General features: G+C 37.1%; 1 protein-coding gene and 1 pseudogene across 4 annotated transcripts in view; one reads left to right on the plus strand and one right to left on the minus strand.

Moving 5' to 3' along the window:
* The first annotated feature begins 3,753 nt into the window (after nt 1–3,753).
* On the plus strand, nt 3,754–5,632 carry LOC138164284 (PC4 and SFRS1-interacting protein pseudogene; annotated as a pseudogene).
* Nucleotides 5,632–22,650, minus strand: part of KLHDC1 (kelch domain containing 1) — a 52,981-nt gene continuing 35,962 nt past the window's right edge. Inside the window, exons 11-14 of one of the 4 annotated variants that reach the window (XR_011169023.1) lie at nt 18,963–19,047; nt 13,780–13,832; nt 9,851–9,937; nt 5,632–9,293 (exon numbers count right to left, since the gene is read on the minus strand). Coding sequence is in view for 3 of the 4 variants with exons in the window: in XM_069091968.1 (XP_068948069.1) it covers nt 13,147–13,315; nt 13,780–13,832; nt 18,963–19,047 (307 nt within the window). In the remaining variant the exon portion in view is untranslated. Of the gene's footprint in view, nt 9,294–9,321; nt 9,938–10,180; nt 13,316–13,779; nt 13,833–18,962; nt 19,048–22,650 lie in introns of those variants that run through there. The other 3 variants (XM_069091969.1, XM_069091970.1, XM_069091968.1) reach the window with 3 other exon arrangements.

A 22,650-nucleotide genomic window follows, 5' to 3' on the forward strand; every position in this document is an offset into this window, starting at 1 on the left:
GAATTGCTTTTCTTCCCAGTGGGGGTGGGTGAGGAGGGAAGAAGGGAAAGAATTTGGAAATCAAAGTTTTAAAAACAAATGTTTAAAAAAAATTGGTTTTTTACATGCAACTGGGAAATAAGATATACAGGCACTGGGGTATAGAAATCCATCTTGCTGTGCTAGAAAGTTGCGGGGGGGATGGGGGAGGATATAAGGGAGAACAGAGGAGCAGCTAGGTGGCACAGTGAGTAGAGTGCCAGCTCCGGAGTCAGGAGTACGTGAGTTCGGATCTGGCCTCAGACACTTAACACACATGGGGAAAAAACCTAGCCGTGTGACCTTGGGCAAGTTACTTAACCCCAATTGCCCTCCAAAAAGCAAAATAATAATAATAAATAAATAAAATTTTAAAAAATAGAGAACAGATTGGGGGAAGGGGTATTCAGTAGGCTTGTTATACTGGGGTGGGGGTAAAGGAAAGATGAAGTGAAAATTTGTAACTCAAAAATCTTGTGGAAATGAATGTTGAAAACAAAAAATAAATAACACAATATTTCTTACAAGAAAAAAAAAGAAAGAAAAAAATAGTTGAACTATTTACATTCCTACATGAAAAAACAAAAGAAAACAAAAATAAAGCTCCCCTAGCTTAGGAGAAAGTCATCTAAGTGAATTCTTTCACACCTGAACCAGCTGTCTCAACTCTGACCTCAAAATTTGTGGTGCTAAAACCCGAGAGTCCAAATATTAATTAGACCACTGATCTCCTAGCCACCAGGATAAGAGGTAAGTGCCCTTTTCTTTGTTCTCTTCCCCAGACCTTTTCTGCTCCTACTGTTGAGGTTTAGGGGTGCTTGAGACCCCAAAATAGAAACAAGACTCAAGCCTTCTCTCAGCCAAAGTAAAACAAAGTTTATTAAAGATCTGCCATAATGGGTAGACTCTTAAAGAGTCTTAAGTATTTGTGATTTATGGTTGACAAGCGGGCCACATAGGAGGAGTCTAAGAAGTAAGATTTTGCTGGGACTGGGGTGACTAGAGGTCAGATTCCCAGGAAACAAGGATTTTGATGGGATCAAGGGAAGCAGCAGGAGGTAACTGGAAGGTAGTAGACAATGGAGTTCAAGGGGGTTCCCAGAATTTATACCCCATCACTACTGTCTCTGGCTGCCTTGAGTGCCCTGACACTACCTGTGGTTTCCAAAGGCTCCACTGACTTCTGGGTAGTCAGTTGGACTGTAGACCCTCAGGGTTCTTGCACTAGGGTGGTCACATCTTTTTTTCCTCTCCTCTGTCCCAAGACAGTGGGAGGAGAGGTTGCTAGGAGACTGTGAGGAAGGAAATTCAGGAATATCTTAAGAAAAAGCACCTAGTGTTCCACTGTAACACAGCCTGGCCTCAATATAGAAAAGTGATTTGTGAAGGGAATTTCTAAACGAAACAAGCTTAGTAAGAAATTTTGTCTTCAAAACTTAAAGAAATGCAACTCGAATGGACTTTTTACCCTGTGTTTTGATGAGTAGGAAAGACCCTAGCATACCCAGGAAGTCTTCTAGCACAGGTTCTTAGATCTGCTTTTCTAAAGGAAAGCAACTCAAAATGGGTTAACAATCTTGCTTTATCAAACATATACCATTTACCTAGTTCAGGGGAAAAAGGTCAGCACCCCGAACTTCTGAGCATACAAACATAAGTTACAAGCAGACAAAAAATACAGAGAAACAGATCAGCAGACAGGGCTTCCAGCTGTCTGACCATTACATCCATACCTAGTCAGTTACCAGAGAGGGAAGCACCAACATCTAGGTTTTCAAAGCTGAGGGCTCAACAGCTACCCAGAGTCTCAGCTGGTCAAATCACACAATTCTTCTCAAAGTGAGCCCCAAAGCAAAACCTCACATTAGGGTATAATATAGCCTTCTACTGGCTCAGAGAATATCACAACCCTCTTGACCCACTGCCCAATCACAAAGTAACAAGGTGTGGGCATTCCTGAAAAACAAGCCCCCTGCCACAGGTTCCATGTGACCACATTCAGCCTATTAGGGGACAGAGTATATTTTCAAATCAGGGAAGGTTCTGAGTAACTTAAACCTATCAAAGGGCCAAGGGGCAGGGAAGATCTTCAGATTCCCATTCCCATAACAGCTATTCCTTCCCTTCCCCCATGGTACCTTGGGGGAAGTGAGGAGGTGGGCCTCTGTGCCTGGTTTTCTTTGAGTGATCCCTGCACCCTGATTTCAAGGTCTCTGTGACCTGTGTTGTTAACTTAAAACTTTATATGCATTTTCTGGTACATGCAGCTCAAAATTCCTGGGAGGATGGGAATGAAGAGCTAGAATGCTTAGGGATCTGCTAAGTCTCAGACAGATGGGACAGGGAACTATAGTTCAAGAAAATAAAAGGTTATTTGGAGCTAGGAATTGTCACCAGATATCCTCCAAAAAAATGTGAATTTATGGATAATAATCTTTTCCTTAAAGTATTAAGAATATTGAACCTCAGAAATTAAAATGTTACCATTAGTGATTGTGAATCCAGATCTGATTTGCTCATCCAACTAAATTAAGGTCACTTGATTGGTAATTAATTGATTCTCTTCCAAGTTTTAAATACATGATAATTGTGGTAGAATTATATTTCTAAATTTTCTTATATTGTGTAATTTGGTTAACAACTGTATTACCTATGTTGCTAGAAAAGTAATTTCTTTTATAAATCTAGATGTTGTTAGATTAAGAATTGTACTGTTCAATTATGAGGTTAACTAAAACAAGGATTTTTAGAACCATCTCGTCATAAATTCTTATCAACACTGTGTAAAGGTTTCTGTGTAGTGGAATTCCCATGGAGTAAAATTTTTAAAGGTCTGATAAACTGTGTTATTGTGATTAGTTTTCTGTAGGGGAAAAAAAACCAACAAACTGAACTTTCTTCTCAACATAAACACCTTTTGGTACTTATGAATTCGTGATTATTGAGAATTTTGGTTTTTATGGCACTTTGGGGATTCATGATACTTAGAAAAGACATTTTACACAAACCTGGTTTTGATAAATCCCAATCTTTTTTTTAATTTATTTTTTATTAATTTGTTTACATTTAGTTTACAAGATTCAATTCCACAATTCCTTGAGTTTCACATTCTGTCCTCCTCCCTCCCCTCCCCCCCATGGTGGCATACAGTCAAGTATAGGATCTGTAAATACTTTCACATTAGACATTAGTCAGGTTATAAAGACGGATTGTATTGGATGGAATGAAAAATGGTAAAGAAGAAATAAAATCAAACAAGAAAAGGAAAAAGATCAGGGAGTTTGCTTCAATCTGGATACAAACTCAGTTCTTTCTAGTTCTTTCTCTGGATTAGACATCTCTCTCCATCATGAGTCTTTTGGGATTGACTTACATCACTGCATTGCTGAGAAGCATCCAGTCTATCAAAGTTGGTCATCACACATACGTTGTGTCTGTAATTGTGTACAAATGTCTCCTGGTTCTACTCTTCTCAGCATCAGTTCATATAAGCCTCTCCAGGTAAATATGAAGTCCATCTATTCCTCGTTTCTTATAGCACAATAGTATTCCATAACATGCATATACCAGAACTTGTTCAGCCATTCCCCAGTTGATGGGCACCCCTTTAATTTGCTGATAAATCCCATTCTTTAAGGTTTCCAGCTAATTTACTTTATGAAGATTTAGTGATTATTCCTTTTAACATCAGGATAAATTGTAAGCTTTTTTTTTTTAAGAAAAGGAAATACTTTTTACAAAGAAATATTTTGCAAAATATTTCTGTGTGATTTTAAAATTTCCATTTGCAGGGCAGTTGCGTCTGGAGGGCTGAGGGAGGTGGTGTGGGCTGCAGCATCTGGAGACTGCACGCTGTACTCGAAGCCTACACTGATGCTCCCTCCACCCCCTTGCAGACCCTCCTCACAGCAGCTCATGCCTGGGGTCGGGACCCCCAGCCCCAGGACCCCAAGATGACTCGCGATTTCAAACAGGGAGACATGATCTTCGCCAAGATGAAAGGTTACCCCCATTGGCCAGCCCGAGTAGATGAAGTTCCTGATGGAGCTGTAAAGCCACCTACAAATAAACTTCCCATTTTCTTTTTTACAACTCATGAGACTGTTTTTTTGGGACCAAAGGATATATTTCCTTACTTAGAAAATAAAGATAAATATGGCAAACCTAATAAAAGAAAAGGCTTTAATGAAGGATGATGGGAGATACACAATAACCCCAAAGTGAAGTTTTCCAGTCAACAGGCATCTACAAAACAGTCAAATGCATCTTCTGATGTTGAGACTGAAGAAAAAGAAATTAGTGCTTCAAAAGAAGATACTGATCATGAAGAAGAAAACAGCAATGAAGTTATGACTAAAACAATGGACATAACCACTCCAAAGGCTGCTAGAAGAGGAAGGAAGAGACAGGCAGAAAAGCAAGTAGAAACTGAGGAAGTAGGAATAGTGACTGCAGCAACAGCAACATCTGTCTCTCCAAAAGTGAGTCCTAAAAGAGGAAGACCATCAGCTACAGGAGTAAAAGTGCCAAAACCAAGAGGGAGACCCAAAATGGTGAAACCACCTTGTCCTTCAGGTAATGACAATGTTACCGAAGAGGATAAAAGTAAAAAAAAAAGGTCAAGATGAAAAACAACCCAAAAAGCAGTTGAAAAACGAAGAAGAGGTCCAGAAGGAAGAAGATAAGCCAAGGAAAGAACCAGACAAAAAGGGAAGAAGGAAGTTGAGACAAAAAGAAAAAGCAGGCTCTGCATCAACTTCTGATTCTGAAGAGGAGGGTGGAGATCAAGAAGGAGAAAAGGAGGAAGAAATTTTCAGGCTGCTCATAGAAGGAATATAATAAAAGGTCAACATGAAAAAGCAGTAGACAGAAAACACAAGCAAGAAGAGCAAATGGAAGCTGAACCGCAGAATAAAGATGAAAGCAAGAAGCCAGAAGTTAAGAAAGTGGAGAAGAAACAAGAAACATCAATGGACTTTCAACTTCAAAAGATACACGCAGAAATTAAAACTCCCTCAAAATTGATAATCTTGATGTAAACAGATGTATTGAAGCCCTTGATGAGCTTGCATCCCTTCAGGTCACCATGCAGCAAGCACAGAAACACACAGAGATGATTACAACGCTAAAGAAAATAAGGCGTTTTAAAGTTAGGTTATTATGGAAAAGTCTACAATGCTATACAACAAGTTTAAAAACATGTTTTTAGTTGGTGAAGGAGATTCTGTTATTACACAAGTGCTGAATAAATCACTTGCTGAACAAAGACAACATGAGGAAGCCAATAAAACAAAGGAACAGGGAAAGAAAGGTCCAAATAAAAGCTAGAAAAGGAACGAACAGGTTCGAAAACTTTGAATGGTGGATCAGATGCTCAAGACAACAACCAGCCACAACACAATGGAGAAAGCAATGAGGAAAGAAAAGATAGGCATAAAGCCACCATGAAGAAAAAAACATCCAGTGAAGAGAGAGAGCCTGAAAAAATTCCAAAGGACTCAACAGTAGAAAACTAATTTTGAAGAGAGGATTGTCTCAATTTTTTCATTTAAAATTTGACTGCTGAAAGTTTTAAATAATTTTCATAAGCATACGTTTTGATGTTTAAGAACTTGTTCTAAGGAGAAACATTCCCTTTATATCTTCATTTTAAAAGTAAACTTTCTTGCTGATTGTATTTGTGCAGTATTAACCGCTATATACACAGTAAAAGTGTGTGTCTTTGGGGGATTCATTTAGCAAATGTTAAACTGCTTTTATTTTTTAAGAGTTATAGTTGTAGTATATTTTTTTTATTATTGTATGTTAATGTGTAGTTAATGGTGGTCAAGAGTTACTTTTTTTAACTGCCACCTGTATAAACCCCTTCCCATGTTCCTAAATACCTTGGTATTTTTTTTGTGCAGTTTTTACAAATCTTGTATTTACTGGATTGTCTTTTCACTGTTTGTGGTTTTTGTAGAAGTTAAGCATTTTTATAGTAGCTAAAATGTTACTTCTGTATAAGAGTACTCATTCACTCCTTCTACAGAAATTAGTATTAATCTTGCAAACTCCATTTGCCAGGTTTTCCTGCTTTAAAAAGTTCGTAAGTTGTGATGCCTTTATTTATTTTTTTCTTTTTTTAAGCAGCTGGGTAACCCAGCTGGTAATCTGGGAAGTAGTAACTTTGTTTTTAACAGGCAAAAATCACGTGTATGTTTTCTTTCTTTCTTTCTTTTTGTAGTAGTTGGCCATGGCTTTATGAATGAAGCTGGATAAATATGGTTACTAATTACTCTGCAAGAAAGTGGCAATCTAGAAAGTTAATGGTGGTTACTGGGAACAGTCAAATCCATGGAATTCTTGTCAGTAAATCAACCTTACCAGTAGGTGGAAACACTGGAGGCACTTAAAACAGGGAGTACTACCTTTATGGAACAAAGGGTTCTCTGATATGAGGTGTTCCAGATTTAACTTAATAGCAGTTTTGAAAAGAATTGACTAGAGTTAACATGTAAATATACCCCCTAAAATAGAAAATTCAAAGGCATTTCATGTTGTACAAGTGTGAATGAGGAGAAATTACTGGTAAAGTATGAAGCATAATATTAGTTCGCTTGTTTAAGCAACAGCAATGCTTACAGACACAAACTTTTTGACTACGTACGTATACTTCAGGATTTCTCAATTATTTCAGAAAGCATGTCAAATTTTTTTGTAGACATTTCCACAATTTGGAGCTTGAATAAACTGGTTAACTCGATTTAGATATAGAAGATCTACAAAGTACTTGGCAAAAAGGTACAAATGAGAGTATCACCTATTATTTTGCTTTGTTGGAATACTGCTATGTATTGCCAGTAATATTAGCAGTTTTCTCCTAATTTAATTTTTTGAAAATCAGATATATTCTAGTTAATCCAAAGTGTTGATGTAAACAACCAATTTTTGATTAAAGAATTTTGTCCATCTGAAAAAAAAATTCTATTTGCAAATTAATTTGTTGCAAAAATAATTTGATACTGATAACAATTATGCCCAAACCTCCTGTGAATTTTCTGAGTTTCATCCCTAGGTTTGTGGTGTCTTCGGATCAACCTTAAATGGGTGCTTTCAGAGAAACAGAGTCATTGGTTTGTGCTTCAGATACTCTAAGAAAGGGCTAATTAGTCTCGTGTATGTTGGTCTGAAATGCCCCCCTCTAAGTTTTTAAGGGGTGGACACAGAAGTTTCTGGAAGTTTTGAGGTTGATCATTAAGGAGTTTTGAAACAACCTCTTTACAATCTCATCACTCCCTTCTCCCACTCCCTCCCCCTGAGTCAAGAGGGTATCTCAGAGGATTTTGAACAGCCCCAGGTTTTTTCTGTTAACCCCTCTCATCCCAGATCAGATTAGGAAAAGAGTTTCACTCTTTCCCCCACCTGGCCAAAGGAAGGAGGGGGAGGGGCAGCAGCTGCAGCCTGGACTTATCATCCAGGTTTAGTACACAGTCACAGCGGTGGGGAGAGAGTGAAGGTGATGGGTCAAGGTAAAGAAATCTGCCAGTCAGCGTCTGCACTTGGTAAGACAACTGATTTTTATATGATCTAGAAAGGCAACTGATGTTATCTGAAGTTTACTGTTTGTGTTACAGATAAAACAATTTGGCTATCATTTATGAAAATGGTAAGATTGCTGATTATTGTTTTAGTACTAAAACCTAAAGCTGGTAATTGATTACGTGTGTGTCTGTGTATGTGTAGGCCTCAGGGCTAGTCAAAAAGTGTGTGTGTGTGTTTTCTCAGGGCTAGTCAAAAAAGTACAGCCTGCCCCTCCCCCCCTTGGCACAGGCCCTGGAGTCAGGAGGACCTGAGTTCAAATTCAGTCTTAGAAACAACACAAAACTAGCCATGGGACCTTGGGCAAGTCACTTAACTCCAATTGTGCCCTACCTGCCCTCCTCCAAAAAGCACCAACAACAACAAAAAAGAAGCTGTAAGGAGCTTGTTTGGGCTTTGGAGTTCCTAAACAAGGAAGCTGGCTTGCTGAGAATTTGCAAGTGTATTGAAATGATTTCTAGTGATTGGCTTTTGCACAAGAACAAGTTTAAATTTGAGATGTAAGTCCCGGTAAACATCTGATTATTGAAACTTGCCATCTGAGGTAAAAGCTCTTGGGACTATAAGGAATTGTGTCTGATGGATCATAAAAATCCATCAGTAGTCAATAATCCACCATCTGAGAGAAGGAGCCACAAGCTATTCAGAGAGAATGTGCCTGTTACAGGTGGAGATCTACATCTGGAAAGCAGAGGACAGTCAACCCCAATCTAAGATGGGATCCTCCTGGCTCAGTTTCCCCATTGTGTTCCTTTGAAAAGGAATGTTTTGCAGCTGACTATTCCGAAGTCTAGCTATGAGGTGGAATTGACACTGCATGGTTGGAAAACAGTGATGTTTTATCTAATCATCTCCTTGCTTTCCCTTTTTATGTCAAGTTTCAGTAACCAAAGCAAGTGGTTAGTAAAAGATGTGAACCCAATGCCAGTATGTGAAATCTTGCTGTTTTCAATCTGAATGTATGGTCATTCCATACGCCAAACAATTGGGTAAATTAGTACTCCTACAGTCATGTGAAAGATTAAATCCCTGGAATAGAACATTTAATGTTGTGGGATTCTTACTGAGTAAATGGGTCCTCATTACAAGCACCTTTTTGACTATTTAGTTAACTAGGAATTTTGTGGTAATTAGGAATTTAGTTTGTTATAGTAATATCAGGATAGATTGGAAACTGTTTTTAAGAAAGGGAAATGCTTTTATGAAGGAATGCTTTGCAAAATCTTTTGTGTGATTTTTAGAAGGCCTACTAAATTTCCATTTGCAAGCCAATTTATTGCAGTAATAATCTGATATTGATGACAGTTATGTTCAAACCTAATTTTTAGTTTCATTGCTAGGTTTGCTATGTCCTTGGACTAGTCTTAAATGGGTGCTTTCTGAGAAACAGAGTCAGTCAGCAGCTCAATGGAAGCAGCAGCATCAGAGATTTAGGGCCAGTGATCAAAAAGTTTTGTAAATGACAACTGGGCAAGGTTCCAAATTTTTATTTTACAATAATAGAGGCATAAGGGTCAAGTTAACTTTCATTATTTGACCCAGTTGTTGGCAAAATAATTTAAAATTGTGTTAAGATCAATTTTGTAGGAGATTTTAACAAAGAAAGACTATCTCCCCTCAAGAATCTTAAAGAAGACAGTCTGCTGGGGACTGCTTAAACCACGCTCCAACCAGAAAACTTCATCAGATGATTTCTGGAAAACGAGACAGCTGTTATGACATAAGGCTCCTGAGCCTTAAATGGTCTATTTATTGTATATACTTTTTTCCCCTTTGTGTCTTTGTATCTATATGGTCTATTTACTTACTAAAGGGACTGCCCCCTTTGATTTGTCAATGTGCCAATCAATTTCTCCCCTTCCCCTCCCATAAGTTACTCTAGACCCCATCATGAAGTGTTGACAGTATCAGTGATTCAGTTAGAATGCTACACTTCTCATCAGAATCAGATAGGGGAATGTTAAAAATTATTTTTCTTAGTAATCATTATCTTGGAGACTCAGAGCTTCCTCCACCCCTCTATATCTAATCTAATGGCTCTAGAGATTCCTGCTTATTGTATTGACCAGACAGGTCTGAGAAAATGTTGATTCCTTTTTATTGTCAAGACAGGTGATAGGGAAATTGACGTCTCTTTAACCAAGATTAAGTGACCCCAAGTCATGGACCCCAAGACCCTCATTTTAACATAGCCCACCTCCCAGTGTGTGGACCAATTAGTGTTGACTGGCACCCCTTGGGGAACACCTACCCTTCCGAAGAGGTTACAGCTCTGAATCCCCAACCCTCAAACTGAACCAGTTCTGGAGTGTAACTCCCATGCAATGCATGTCACCAGCTTGAGAGAAATTAAAAACATGGACACAACCTAATTTCATTTGTCTTTTCTAAGAACAAACTCTGCTGAAGCTGACAATTACAATATGAAAAAGTAAGTCTTCTGGGGTCCCTTCCAGATCTAAATCTATGAACCTATACAATTTTAAAAATTTAATAACACTGCATTTGCCATTCTGAATTAGTTACTATTAACAAAGCAAATCATTTTATTTTGTTTATAATTGATAACAAAGAAATCACAGGTTTTTCAAACACATTTATTAAATAAACATTGTATTAAAAGGCATCTCTGATAATAGGTGGCATAAGATCAAAAACTTATTTTAAGTTTCTTTGTATTTTGGTATTAAGGACATTTTGAGTTTTCTTTTTTCCTACACAGCAGATTCCAAAAATTCTTACAGTATATCATTTTCCCCCCAACTTTGTCATTCACTCTTTGGTTTTTATGTATATCAATTTCTCCCACTTATTGTCTTAACAGAAAAACACAAAAAGAGCCACCAAAAATCCTAACCCTTTTCTATGATTGTACATTAATACTAATGTACTAATTTGGCTAAGATTATTTCAACTGGAGGATTAAAATACAGATTTTTCACTGAAGCAAATAATCTAGAAAATCACTGATAATCCTGCTAAACTTCTTGGTGTAGAGGATTAAGAATATAATACCTTTGAAGGGTTACTTGAATGTTAAGAAAATCCCAACAAACTGGAAATCCAAAATAATAAAACCACATGTAGATAAATTGGAAAACATTTTAAAAATTAGAGAAGCATGTCTCTACCTCTTTTAATCCCTTACCAAAAATATTTTTAATACAACTTCTTCATTTGATAGACTGCATGAACATACTATGAGATCACTATTCCATTCCTGTAAATTTGCTTTAAATAATTTCATACAGGTCTTTTGAGGGGATTATGAGAAGTAGGGGTAGACAACAAAAGGAAAAAGGAAGCAAACACTACAATATTAAGTTTTAGATAGTACTTAAAAGATTCCTATTAGAGTATGATGGTCATGGAAACAAAAGCTTGAAAATTAAGACTAACTGACTAATATGAACATCTAAATGAGTTAACGACTTTCTAATGTGACCACTACACCATACCCTAAATGTACAGTATCAGGAAGAGATGGTTTTAAGGACAGGATAGCCTCTGGGATACCCTGTTCTCCATGAGTCATACTAAAGATACCTTACTTATTATGTAGCCTTATGGGAACCATCAATGCCCACAATGGGTTACCTTCTAATTTTCTGTATCCATTTTAGCCAAAGAAGTGGAGGGTGAAATTAAATCTTGTCGAACCAACTTCTTAAAAAACATAACTTAAAAGTTGGCTTTGCAGGTTTCTAGAGTTCCTACAGGCCTACTGACATGAAGAAAATACTGACTATTTGAGCAGTGAAAGTGTAGAATGGAGAAAAAATTCCTAATCAATGAGGCATTTTTACCTTGTGGGACAAAACTCCTTTAGGAGCAACATTGTGTCTCAAGTCATCAACTTAAAAAGTAGCATTAGTCTGACCTTTCTACTATTTAGAAAAGGGACTACATTTTAAATTAAAAAAAAAAACACCCTAAAATAAAGATCTTAAATAACACAGTTTCTCCTGCACAAATTAAAATGCTTATTTTGAAAACAGGTAAGCAGATGTTTTTAAAAGAGGTTTCATTAAAGCTGGGGCCATATCCTTGGTTCCCACTCCCAAACCCTTAAACACTAATTTCATTTCTATTAAATGTTTACTTAGTCAAATTCAATATGAAAATATGGCTCACCTATATTACGTAGCCATAAAAATTTTCTCTAAGATGTAAAACACTTACAAAGATCCTGCATCCAAAATCTGCTATTCAGACTATATATAAAAACAAAACTAATGAAAAATGAGAACTCAAAAATTCTTTGCTTAATTAACACTAATGACTGTTAATACTGACCAAAAATAGAAAAATAGTCATTTTCTATATCTTATACAATAAATAAATTTAGACAAAATATTTCAATGCAGAAAATATAAATTTTACACATACAAATACACATATATAAAATTACATCTCTAAAAACTTTCAGTGATTAGAGATACAACAAACTATATTACAATTTGCATTGCTAATTGTATTTCAATGTAGAAATGTTTTTATGCTAACACATTTCAAAAATAGTTAATTTCAATTCTAGAATAAAGATCAAGAATATGGGAGACAAAAATGGAAGGCTGTGGTCACACTAAGATTTTCTTTAGCATAGTTTAAAGGACTAATTGATAGTAATCTAGTCTGCCATTTTCAGATAAGTAGCAATAGCAGAGGTTAAAGTGAAGATACTTATATGTTCATCACTCAGACATCCTGAGTTTCACCTCTATATTTTAGGAGAAATTAAGAAGAGGGACTTATTATGAGTAGTTATTAAGTTATCACCTTTCATTCAACATAAAAATTTTACAGAAAGCATTCTTATGAGGCAAATTATATTTTTACAGGTCTGTAGGTTACTACAGAACCTACTTCTTAATGAACTCACACTACTCAACTAATTGCTACATCACCTATGCTACCATGTTGTTGATTTACAAAATTAACTGGGCATCAGATACCATCCATTGTACCTAACTTTATTCCTCAGCTGCTTAAGGTAATAAAGATGTCTCAGAAACATAAGTAAGTAAAAAAGCAGGGCAGTTCAAAATTTCATATCACTCATCCAATTATTTATATTTTTTCATGGCTAACATAAGCAATATCCATTTATAATGAGAAATTTAAGATTTTTGTTAAGTTACTTGAGAAAATTTATTCTCTCCAAAAATCAGTACAATATAGTATTTCAGGGTAAAAATGTTTCTTCAGATTCCTAAAGTCCTTAGACTTATCTATCATTTTCCTGAATATTCTGCATAATATTTTCAATGAAGAATAAACAATGAGATGAATTTTTATTATCTGTTACTAAGTAAGGAATAACCTTGCCATAACTTATTTGAAAGGTGGCCTGTTCTTAAAATTTTAAATTAATGTGCCATTCTTGCATCTAACACCCATCATTGTTACAGAATCCCTCCAAAAGTAGCTTTTTTGATGCTAAATGCTATTTTTTGTGGGGGATGACCAGAATTAAAATTCTGTTAATAGCAGTCTTTTCCAAAATGTTAAACATACTGAGTATATATAGTATATAACAATATCAATTCAAAGATATTTGTCTGTTTCTTCAGTTCTGGCTCTTTGTTCCTGTCGATGATTAGCTGCAGTCCAAAATGTTATTTTTTTGAGGACTTGCTGAAGAAGCTTTGGAGGTAATAAAGTTATCTGACTTTCTAAGATGACAGCATTTTTACCAATGCAGTCGAGACATAACCTATAAAAAAATCAGTCCTAAGTTCTCAGACTCAGAAGACATATGAAATATTTAAACATATCATTCAATGAACAAACAATTAAAACAACAAAACATAGTGCCTACTATGTGCTAGGCCACTGTGCTTGTAACTTGGGAAACAAATACAAGTGAGATAGTTCTTTCCTTCAAAGAGCTTGCACAAGTAGGTAAATACAAGATATCTATGTAATAAATACAAAATGATTAATAATCATGGGGCTTCCAGCACACATCTTCCTCCCCCTAAACGGTTCAATATTTGGTACAACTGTAACAGTTTGCATCTATTTGCTTATATTGGGGAAAATATAAAAATTTTCCATGCTATTGACAAAATACTCAAAGAAGCATATTATTCTCTAGCAAACAGAAAAATACATTAATGAATTCATCTAGGAAAATCAGCAACAAATATTATCTGAGAGAAATAAAGATTCACTTACCTGAGAAGTGAATAAGGTTGAGTTTGAAAGATGAGTAAATCATTACAGTGACCCTAAACAAAAATTTTTTTAAAAATATGTTAAAAGTCAAGTAGTGAGAGGTCCAAGAGAAAGAATGCTTAACTTGGAAATAGAAGAACTGAGTTCTCAAGCTGCTTCAGAGACTCCTAAGCAAGTCATTAAATCTCTCAGAACCTGTTTTCTCAATCAACCACATGGGCCAGACTTATTTTATATGCTGTATCAATCAACCAAAAAGCATTTATCAAATTTTTTCTTATGTCAAGTTCTATGCTAGGAATTAAGGCTACACATACAAAGAATGAAATGGGAAAGGGAAAGGGGAAACAGATGAATTACGTACATCGGTATTTGCAGAATAAATATATACAAAATATGGGGTAGGTGAGGGGTAGCACACTGGCCAACTAGGAGATGTCAAGATATTAGGAGCCACCCTCTGTTCCAGAGCTACGGCCTCGCAAACACGCCACGCCCCGAGCTTGGCGTAACAACAATCCTTCGTGCTCACTCTCTGGATGATCTCAGCCACAGAAAATCCTAGAATAGTTTCATAGAATTATTGTATGGCTTCGGCCAGCAATGGGTGTCCTCTGAGCTCCGACAAGCACCTGCCGTATCCACAGATACAGTCATGGATCCCTGCTATGAATCAAATTTGTCTCACTGTTGCTGTTACCCCTTATTGTCGGGGTGACTGCTCACAGTGTAGCCATTGGCATGTGTATTGAGATATGGCCACACTAAGGTGAGTCCCCCCTTCTCGAGGCAGGGCCCTAGCACATGTGTTTAGTTTGCCCCCTTTCTTACAGGTCATTTCACTCTCTTCTAAAATATTTTAGTAAGTTTTGGGGTGCCACTCTGTAGAATTTGTTTTAAGGAAAAATAAGTATTAAATTTTATAAAAGTAATTGTAATCTATTATTGTTTTGACCTTTGATTACAGAGAGTTTTTTGAATTGTCATGAAGCCAATAGTAGAAAATGGAATGTGTTGCAGTCTAGGAACTACTAAATGTGGATGTCTATGCCTGGGAAGAATTTTGACTTTGGTATGACCAAAGGTAGGATCTTCTTGACTTTATTTCTCCATTGTATTATTTCTTTTCTGAAAAAGAGATCCTGGGCCTTGCTTATGATACCCTGTGAATACATGATTGACTGTGAGATACGACTCACTCCTGGAATCAAACAATAAGGGAGCTTTCCCACCATTATGGTATATGACATTGTGATACCTATGTCCCTCCTTTTCCTTTTACAGCAAATTTCCATAATCAACAAGTTTTATAAGTACAATGGTAAAGAAAGTGAAATTATATTGTGGAATTGAATCCTGTAAACTAAAAGGAAACAAACAAATTAATTAAAAAATTAAAAAATAAAATTTAAAAAAAAGTGAAATTATTTTCCCTTTTTTAAAGTAGCTGTCTAATAACTTTAAAGGACAGAACAGTTCATTTTATGGGGTTGGACCCTCATACCGTGTTTCCCCGATAATAAGACACTGTCTTATTATTTTTTTGGACAGAAAAACACCAGAGGGCTTATTTTCAGGGGAGGGCTTATTTTAATGAACATTGACAGCAATTTTAATAAACAGGTAAATGTGAACAAAAAAATGTACCTTTATTCAATAAGCAAATCACTGGGGAAGAACAGGATGACGCGCTCACTGCTACAGCTCTGATTGGATGCAGCTCGGAGTGCGGCATGCCCTGGGGGGGGAGGGACGGTGCATACAGAGGGTACCATAATGTAGCGTGTAGCGCAGGGGATCACCTTCACTACAGTAGCAATCTCAATAGGGCTTATTTTCAGGGGAGGGCTTATTTTAGAGGAATCTTACACAGTAAGGGGAGGGCTTATTTTCAGGATAGGTCTTATTATCGGGGAAACACGGTAAATATTTTTTAAAAGATTCTTATGTCAGATACAGGATTAGGTAATAGAAATAGCAAATGGTATATAAGTAAACGGAAATTCTCTTAAGTTTCAAGATTGGAGAACCAAATTTACTAAATCACATTAAGTCAGTTATCTAGGAACCTCTTGATTTGGAACAGAGAAGCAGAGCCCCTTTACAGCAGTCCTGAGAATAACGCCTATTACCCAAGAAAAGATATCTAAGGACCAGATGACGACATGAGACATCTGGGACTCAAAATGTGCTGATCAAATGGACGTTGAGAATGGGTTACTAGGATATAAGAAGACTTGATATTAGTTCTCTAGTCTGGCTTATGTTTAAGTTTTCTTGGTTACTTTGGTGACATGTAAATCTCCCTTCTCAGAAATAGTCCATTGTGAACCCTCTAAGTTTAATATGTAACATGACATTCATGTGAACTAAATTAATATAATTATGATAATGAATTTGTGAAAAACTTAATGTATTGTTTGAACCTAACCCTGTGTGACTGGGAACCTGGATCATTTCTATATGCTGCTTAGAGACTCTTAATCAAGAACCTATGTTATGCTGACCAGAAACTCAGATCCAAAGACTGATGTAAGGTGTTTTCTCACAACTGCAAATCTCAAGTTCTAAGGGCCTCTACCTAGACCTTCTGACTACTCCCACAGCTGCCAAGTCTGTACTACTAGATCATCAGAAGAAAGCCCTGTAATGGGAATGTAAATTTAAAGATCTTCCCTGCCCCTAGGCTAAAGTGCACCTGGAGCCTGGGGTGGGAGGCTTGTTTTTCAGTAGCTACTTCTTGATTGGGCCAGTGGGTCAATAAGGTTGTTACATTCTCTGAGCCAAGAGAAGGCTATATAAGCCCTGATGTGGAGCTTTGTTTTGGGGCTCACTTTTGAGAAGTGTTCTGTGATTTGATCTGGATTCTGGGAAGCCGTTGTCCAGAGCCCCCCTGGCTTTGAAAAACCCAGATGTTGATTTGGTATGGATGTAATGGTTGGACAGTTTGACTTGATCTGTTTCTGTCTTGATAATTCTGCCTGTATACTTTGAAGTTCGGGGTGCTGACCTTTTCCCCCTGAACTAGGTAAATGATACATGTTTGACTGATTAAAGTAAGCTTGTTAACCCATTTTGAGTTGCTTTCCTTTATCAAAGCAGATCTAAGAACCTGTGTTGGCAGCAAACCCTGAGGATGCTTGGGGTGCTTGCTGCTACAAGCCCTCACTCCTGAGTGGATGGTAGAACCCTCTGGGGACCTCAAGGTTCATCTACTATGATGTAGCCAACACCCAGATGAGACAGCTATCCCAAGATTCCAGACTAGGGCTTAGTATACTCTCTTAGTTTTTTCTCCTCTTCCCTTTTGTTATGTGTCCAACCACCAAGGCCCTGATTCAAGTGTATGCTGGCATTTTCTCCCTTTATGTTCCTGCCCCACCCCCCCTCCTTTTTTATGCTTGCAAAACAAAAAACAGCCAGATAGCAAATGAACGTCTTGCCCTGACCCAACTGGTCTCTTGTGGCATCTTGGCTTATACCTGCTTCTCCTTTATTGGCCAGAAGGGCCTCCCCTCCCTTTGACTAAAAGGAGGAAATGTCAAGATATTAGGAGACACCCTCTTTTCCAGAGCTAAGACCCAACAAGCAAGCTGCCCCCTGAGCTTAGCAAAACAATAATTCTTTGCATCCATTCTTTGAATGATCTCAGTCACAGCAAAATCCCAGAACCGTTTCATATAATTATTGTATGGCTTTGACCAGGACCAGGTGTTCTCTGAGCTCAGACAGGCACCTGCTGCATCCATATTCCAGGCATGAATCCCTGCTATGAATCAAACTTGTCTCATTGTTGCTGTTACCCCTCACTGTAGCACAGTACAGCTTACTGCATAGCCATTGGTATAACTTGAGATTTGGCCATCCTAAAGTGGGTCCCCCCAACTAGGGGAAGGGCCCAAGCATATGTCTAGTTTGCCTCCTTGCTTACAAGCCATTCCCTCACTTTGAAATTAAACTTCTATTTGATTCCTGACTGTCCTGTCTCTAGTCTGTCCTGTTCAGCTCTAGCCATTCACAGCTTAGAGGCCAGTTCAGTCCAGCAGACAGGGAAAGGAATCTAGAAAAGCTTCATGTAGAAAGTGAGGACTGAGCTGTATCTGCAAGGGAGATTGGGATTGTATGAGGCATTCTATGGACCCTTCCACTATTCAGCAAAAATGGCTCTCTACTTACATGTAGGAGCTAAAATAAAGGCTAGTTGTATGACTTGAACATGGACCTTAGGTCAGTCTTTTCCATTTTTTTATTTCCCTTACTGAGCATAGGTGACCCATCCCTGAGATGGATGTGTCCAGCTATGGAGAAAGCCTTCTAAGTTTCAGAGGTCAGGAGCATCTGGCTCTCCATTGGAACTGTCTAGCCCCAGAAAGAGTTTGCAGTTCTGCATGATGACCATCGCTTAGCCAGAGGCCTCACTCTAAGCTGACATCCATTCACCAATCACTCTTCTTGGGGTCCAGTCATCCACCAATCGGAAGGATTTCCCCAGCTTGAGAAATTTTAAGTTTGATAATGAGGATAACAGAGATCACAGAGGATAAGCCTGCTTTAATTTTATATTATTTTATAGACACGGCTTGATTTGAAATGCTTTCACAAAAGCTGTTAGCTCTGAAAGTCAACAGTTCATTAAAAGGAATCATTATCTCACCTGAATTTTTGACAGTTTTTGTGAGAGTTTTATTATACTGCATTTTCTTTTCTTTTTTTTTTTTCCGCCTGTTGGAGGGGAATTGGGGTTAAGTAACTTGCCCAAGGTTACATGGCTAGTTTTTTTGTGTGGGTGTGTCGGTGTTAAGTGTCTGAGGCCGGAACCAAACTCGAGTCCTCCTGACTGGGGCCGGCGCTTTACTCATTGTGCCACCTAGCTGCCCCAATACTGCATTTTCAATTTCTCACTATGCAGGCTTTTTTTTTTTTAATATAAATTCAGTTTATTTTTAGTTTTCAACATTCCTTTCTACAAGATTTTGAGTTACAAATTTTTCTCCCCATCTTTCCCCTATACCTCACCCCAAAACAGCAAGCCTCCTGAATACCCCTTCCCCCAATCTGTTCTCTCTTATTCTCCCTCATCCCTCCCTCCCTAACTTTCTAGATGGATTTCTATACCCAAGTGGCAGATTTTTAATTTTAATAATAAAATAGTCAAAAGATATATTTAGATATAAGTTACTTACTGTATCCATAAAAAGTAAATCATCTTTGCTCCCACCAAATACCATTACTTCATTTTCTTTTCCCAGACAGGCAGTATGCCATAACCTGTGAGTGAAAATTATAAAAATGAATTACTGTTTAAAAAGGGATGTTACAATATCACAAAGTAACAAAAGCCTCTATTTCAATAGAGCAGAATGTTTACTTGAATTAATCTTTGCTTTTGGCATGTCCTCAAAGGGACTAGATTGAAATATTTTCTCTAAAGTTCATTTGCTCAAATGATTTCAACTGTAACCCCTAGGATAAAGATGACTCACTAATGGCACTTTGCAGCACTGGAAAGAACCCTATACCTGAAATCAGGAAGGCTGGTTCAAATGTAAGCCATTACATTTATTAGCTATGTGATAACAGGGAAGCTAGCTACACAATCACCATGAGTCCCAGTTTCTTCATTTGTTAAAAGATGGAGGGAAGGGGAGATAATAGTTAGCTACTACTACCCAAGATTATTATGAGGAAAGTGTATAGTAATAGTGCTTTCAAAATGGGTTACTATTAATACCCCCAGCTCTGCCTCAGTTTTTTTTGTTTTTCTTATTTCATGACTGTTTGAACTATAAGTTAACATTTTGAAAACTCAACTCATCATCTTTTACTGAAAAAAAAAAACATATATATATATATATATATATATATATAAATTCCCAATTTCCCTGTCAATAGCACTGTCTTTCTCCTGACTCCCAGGCTTGACATCTTTTTGTCATTTTTAACATTTTCTTTCCCTGCCACAGTCCAGCTCCAAGTCATGATTATATTTTCTTTGCAGATTCTAATTTGCTTTCCTTCCTTTCCATTTCCACTGCCACCATTTTAGTCTAAGACCTCTTTACTTCAAATGTGCACTACTACAACATCCTCCTAAGTCTCACCCTTAACCTTCTCCCTTCTCATAGTTCCAATAAAGAGATGCTAAAATAATCTTCTTGAAATACTTTTGTGAGGTCACCTGGCTGCTCAAGAATCTTCCGTATTCCCTACTATCCCTAGTACCTTTAGCATTTAAGACTCAGCCAATCGCTGCCTTTCTTCCTCTCACCAAATTTACTTTTTGTCATTCTCCCACAGGGACCGACCGCTCTAGGCAAGTTTATCCTCTTGTTATCCCCCAGATGACTTACTCATCATTCTGCCTGAAATGTCCAATAGTTTTATTTTCCCCAATTTGTGTCCCCTACTGCCTTAAATATTTGCTCAAAAATCACCCCAAGAAAGCAGTCTGTCCTTTTCCTAAACCTGATTTCTCTGTCTCCTCCTCTTCATGGCACCTCTTAGCATTTTGTACTATGTCAATTTACATTTTTGGTTTGAGGCTCCACAAACATATTCCTCTTTTGACCTCACCATCCCACCTGTCTCCTGGGTACATTATCCCAGCATTTTCTTCAACTCTTCAATCTCCTTCATCCCACCCATTTAAATAGTTGTCAAATTTTTCTGGTTCTACAGTTATAACATATCTTGAATCTGATCCTTTCTCTCACCTGACACTGCTAATATCTTAATTTAAGTTCCTTACCTCTAACCTATATTATTCCAATAGATTTCTAATTGATCTCTTTGCCTCTTGGTTCATCCTCCAACTACCAAAGTGCTTTTATTTAAGCTGAGATCTAACCCTATCACTCCGTAAATTAATCCATTCTAGTAGCTCCCTATCACCTCTAGGATAAAATATAAACTGCTCTTCTTTAGCTCTGGAAGCCCTTCAGAACCTGTCGTCCCCAAACGGTCTTTCTGTATTCACTGGATATCAGGTGGCCCTCAGCAATCCAGACAAACTGGACTTCTCTGGCCCTCACTCACGGTGCTCCATCACCTGTCTCCACGTCCTTGCTTTGGCCACACTCCATGTGCGGAACGCTCTTCCTTTCTACCTCCAGAGTCATCCTCTTCCTTTAAGACACAGCACAGGCACTATGTTCTCCATAAAACTTTTCCTGATTTCTGCCTCTCCCCCAAATGCTAGTGCTCTCCCTCCCAAACTACCTTGTATTTAACTACTTTGTATTTATTTTATATTATGTGATATATATACATATATACATATGTACATATATGTGTACACACATATATATGTATTTCTCTCCCCATTAGAATGTAAGTCCTTGTGATTAGGGATTGTTTTATTCTTTATATTTGTATTCCTAGTGCCTAACATATAGCAGAAGCTTAATATGTGCTTGTTGGTTGATTGATTTACTTTAGTAAGGATAAAACATGTCTCCTAATTTTTTTTCATTACCCTACTGTACATAATATAGGGGCTTAATAAATGTTGCTGACAACAAAAGCAAACCCCCCCCCAAAAAAGACCAGCATTATTTATTCAGTGCCTTAAATTAGGTAATTATTTGTACAAATCCCTGCATAAAGGAGTGGAGCATCTTAAATCTTGAAAGGGGAATGGGTCTCATAGCTTATATGCATCTCTAATTTCAAAGAATACACTTATGAACTAAAATGTGTTTTTTACTTATTTCACATGACTCACCAAGAACCAATTTCATAATTCTACAGCAACATTATATTTCAGCAAGTTCCAAGTCTCAGAAAAAAAAATGCATGCAAGGTTTAAAAACTTATTCTCCAATTTTAAGGAATAATTAAAACTGTTTGATAAAGCCACCGAAAGTGATTCTTGACAGCAGAGACTCTCTGAGAATACTCTTTTATTAATTATTTACTAATTAATCAAAACACTATGGCAACAATCCTTAAAGTAATTATATAATTTCTTGTTCCCATATAACTTGAGTAGATTAGGTTTTTTTGCTTGGTTTTCACAATTGTACACAGTAAAAAAATATATGTATATATAATTTGCACCTCAGGCCAAATGATTTTTCAAACACTGAAGCACAAATTCAATGGCCAGTGTACCTGAGACCATACATAAGAACTAGGTCATGAGAGTTTACTTTAGGGAATATTCTGCCCAATTCTCTAATTCCTAAATCAGAGTTCAGGTAAATTTTTAATAAAAACTCATCACAAATCTTTTTTTTTTAATTTATACATTTTGTTTTGACACAAGAGTAACTTCCCATTCCCCAGCCCCAACAACTACCACCACCCTAGCTATCCCAAGGCTTTTGAGGTACAAGAGAAAGATAAAATGGAAAAAAAAAAGTCCTCCTAAGAAGAGGCTATAATTCATTATCATAGAGAAGAAAACATGTATCTTTGCAATAATCTTTGGGGCAGAACAATCATTCCTAAGGAACTACTCCAACATTTTATTGAGCGTCTCTTAGGGACACGAAGGAAAACCTCAGTTAGTGTCAACAGTGTCGACTATAGTTCAGCCATGTCTACTCAAACCAAGCATAAGCTCTGGTTCAAGAGAATTTGGGAGAGGAGAACAAAGGAAATTTCATATTCTATGTTCTGCTTTGTAACGTCACGAGGGGAGAATTGGGCAGATTATATTTTGAACCACTTGGAAAAAATTAGCACAAACTGAATTTAAACAAACTAAATTCTCTTTTTCATTAAAAAAATATTTCAGTAAATATTCACTATTCTCCTTACACTAAACTTGTATCCCACCTTTTCTCTTCCTCACCTCATACCTGAAGATAGATCTGCCTCTGTTTTATCTGCTTTAGGAAAATTCTGGCCTGGACTTGATCTTCGAAG

The sequence above is a fragment of the Petaurus breviceps genome, unplaced genomic scaffold, assembly GCF_028583685.1.
Source record: "Petaurus breviceps papuanus isolate PSGF00001 unplaced genomic scaffold, PetGlider_PUasm1.0 189, whole genome shotgun sequence".
Classification (NCBI taxonomy): domain Eukaryota; kingdom Metazoa; phylum Chordata; class Mammalia; order Diprotodontia; family Petauridae; genus Petaurus; species Petaurus breviceps.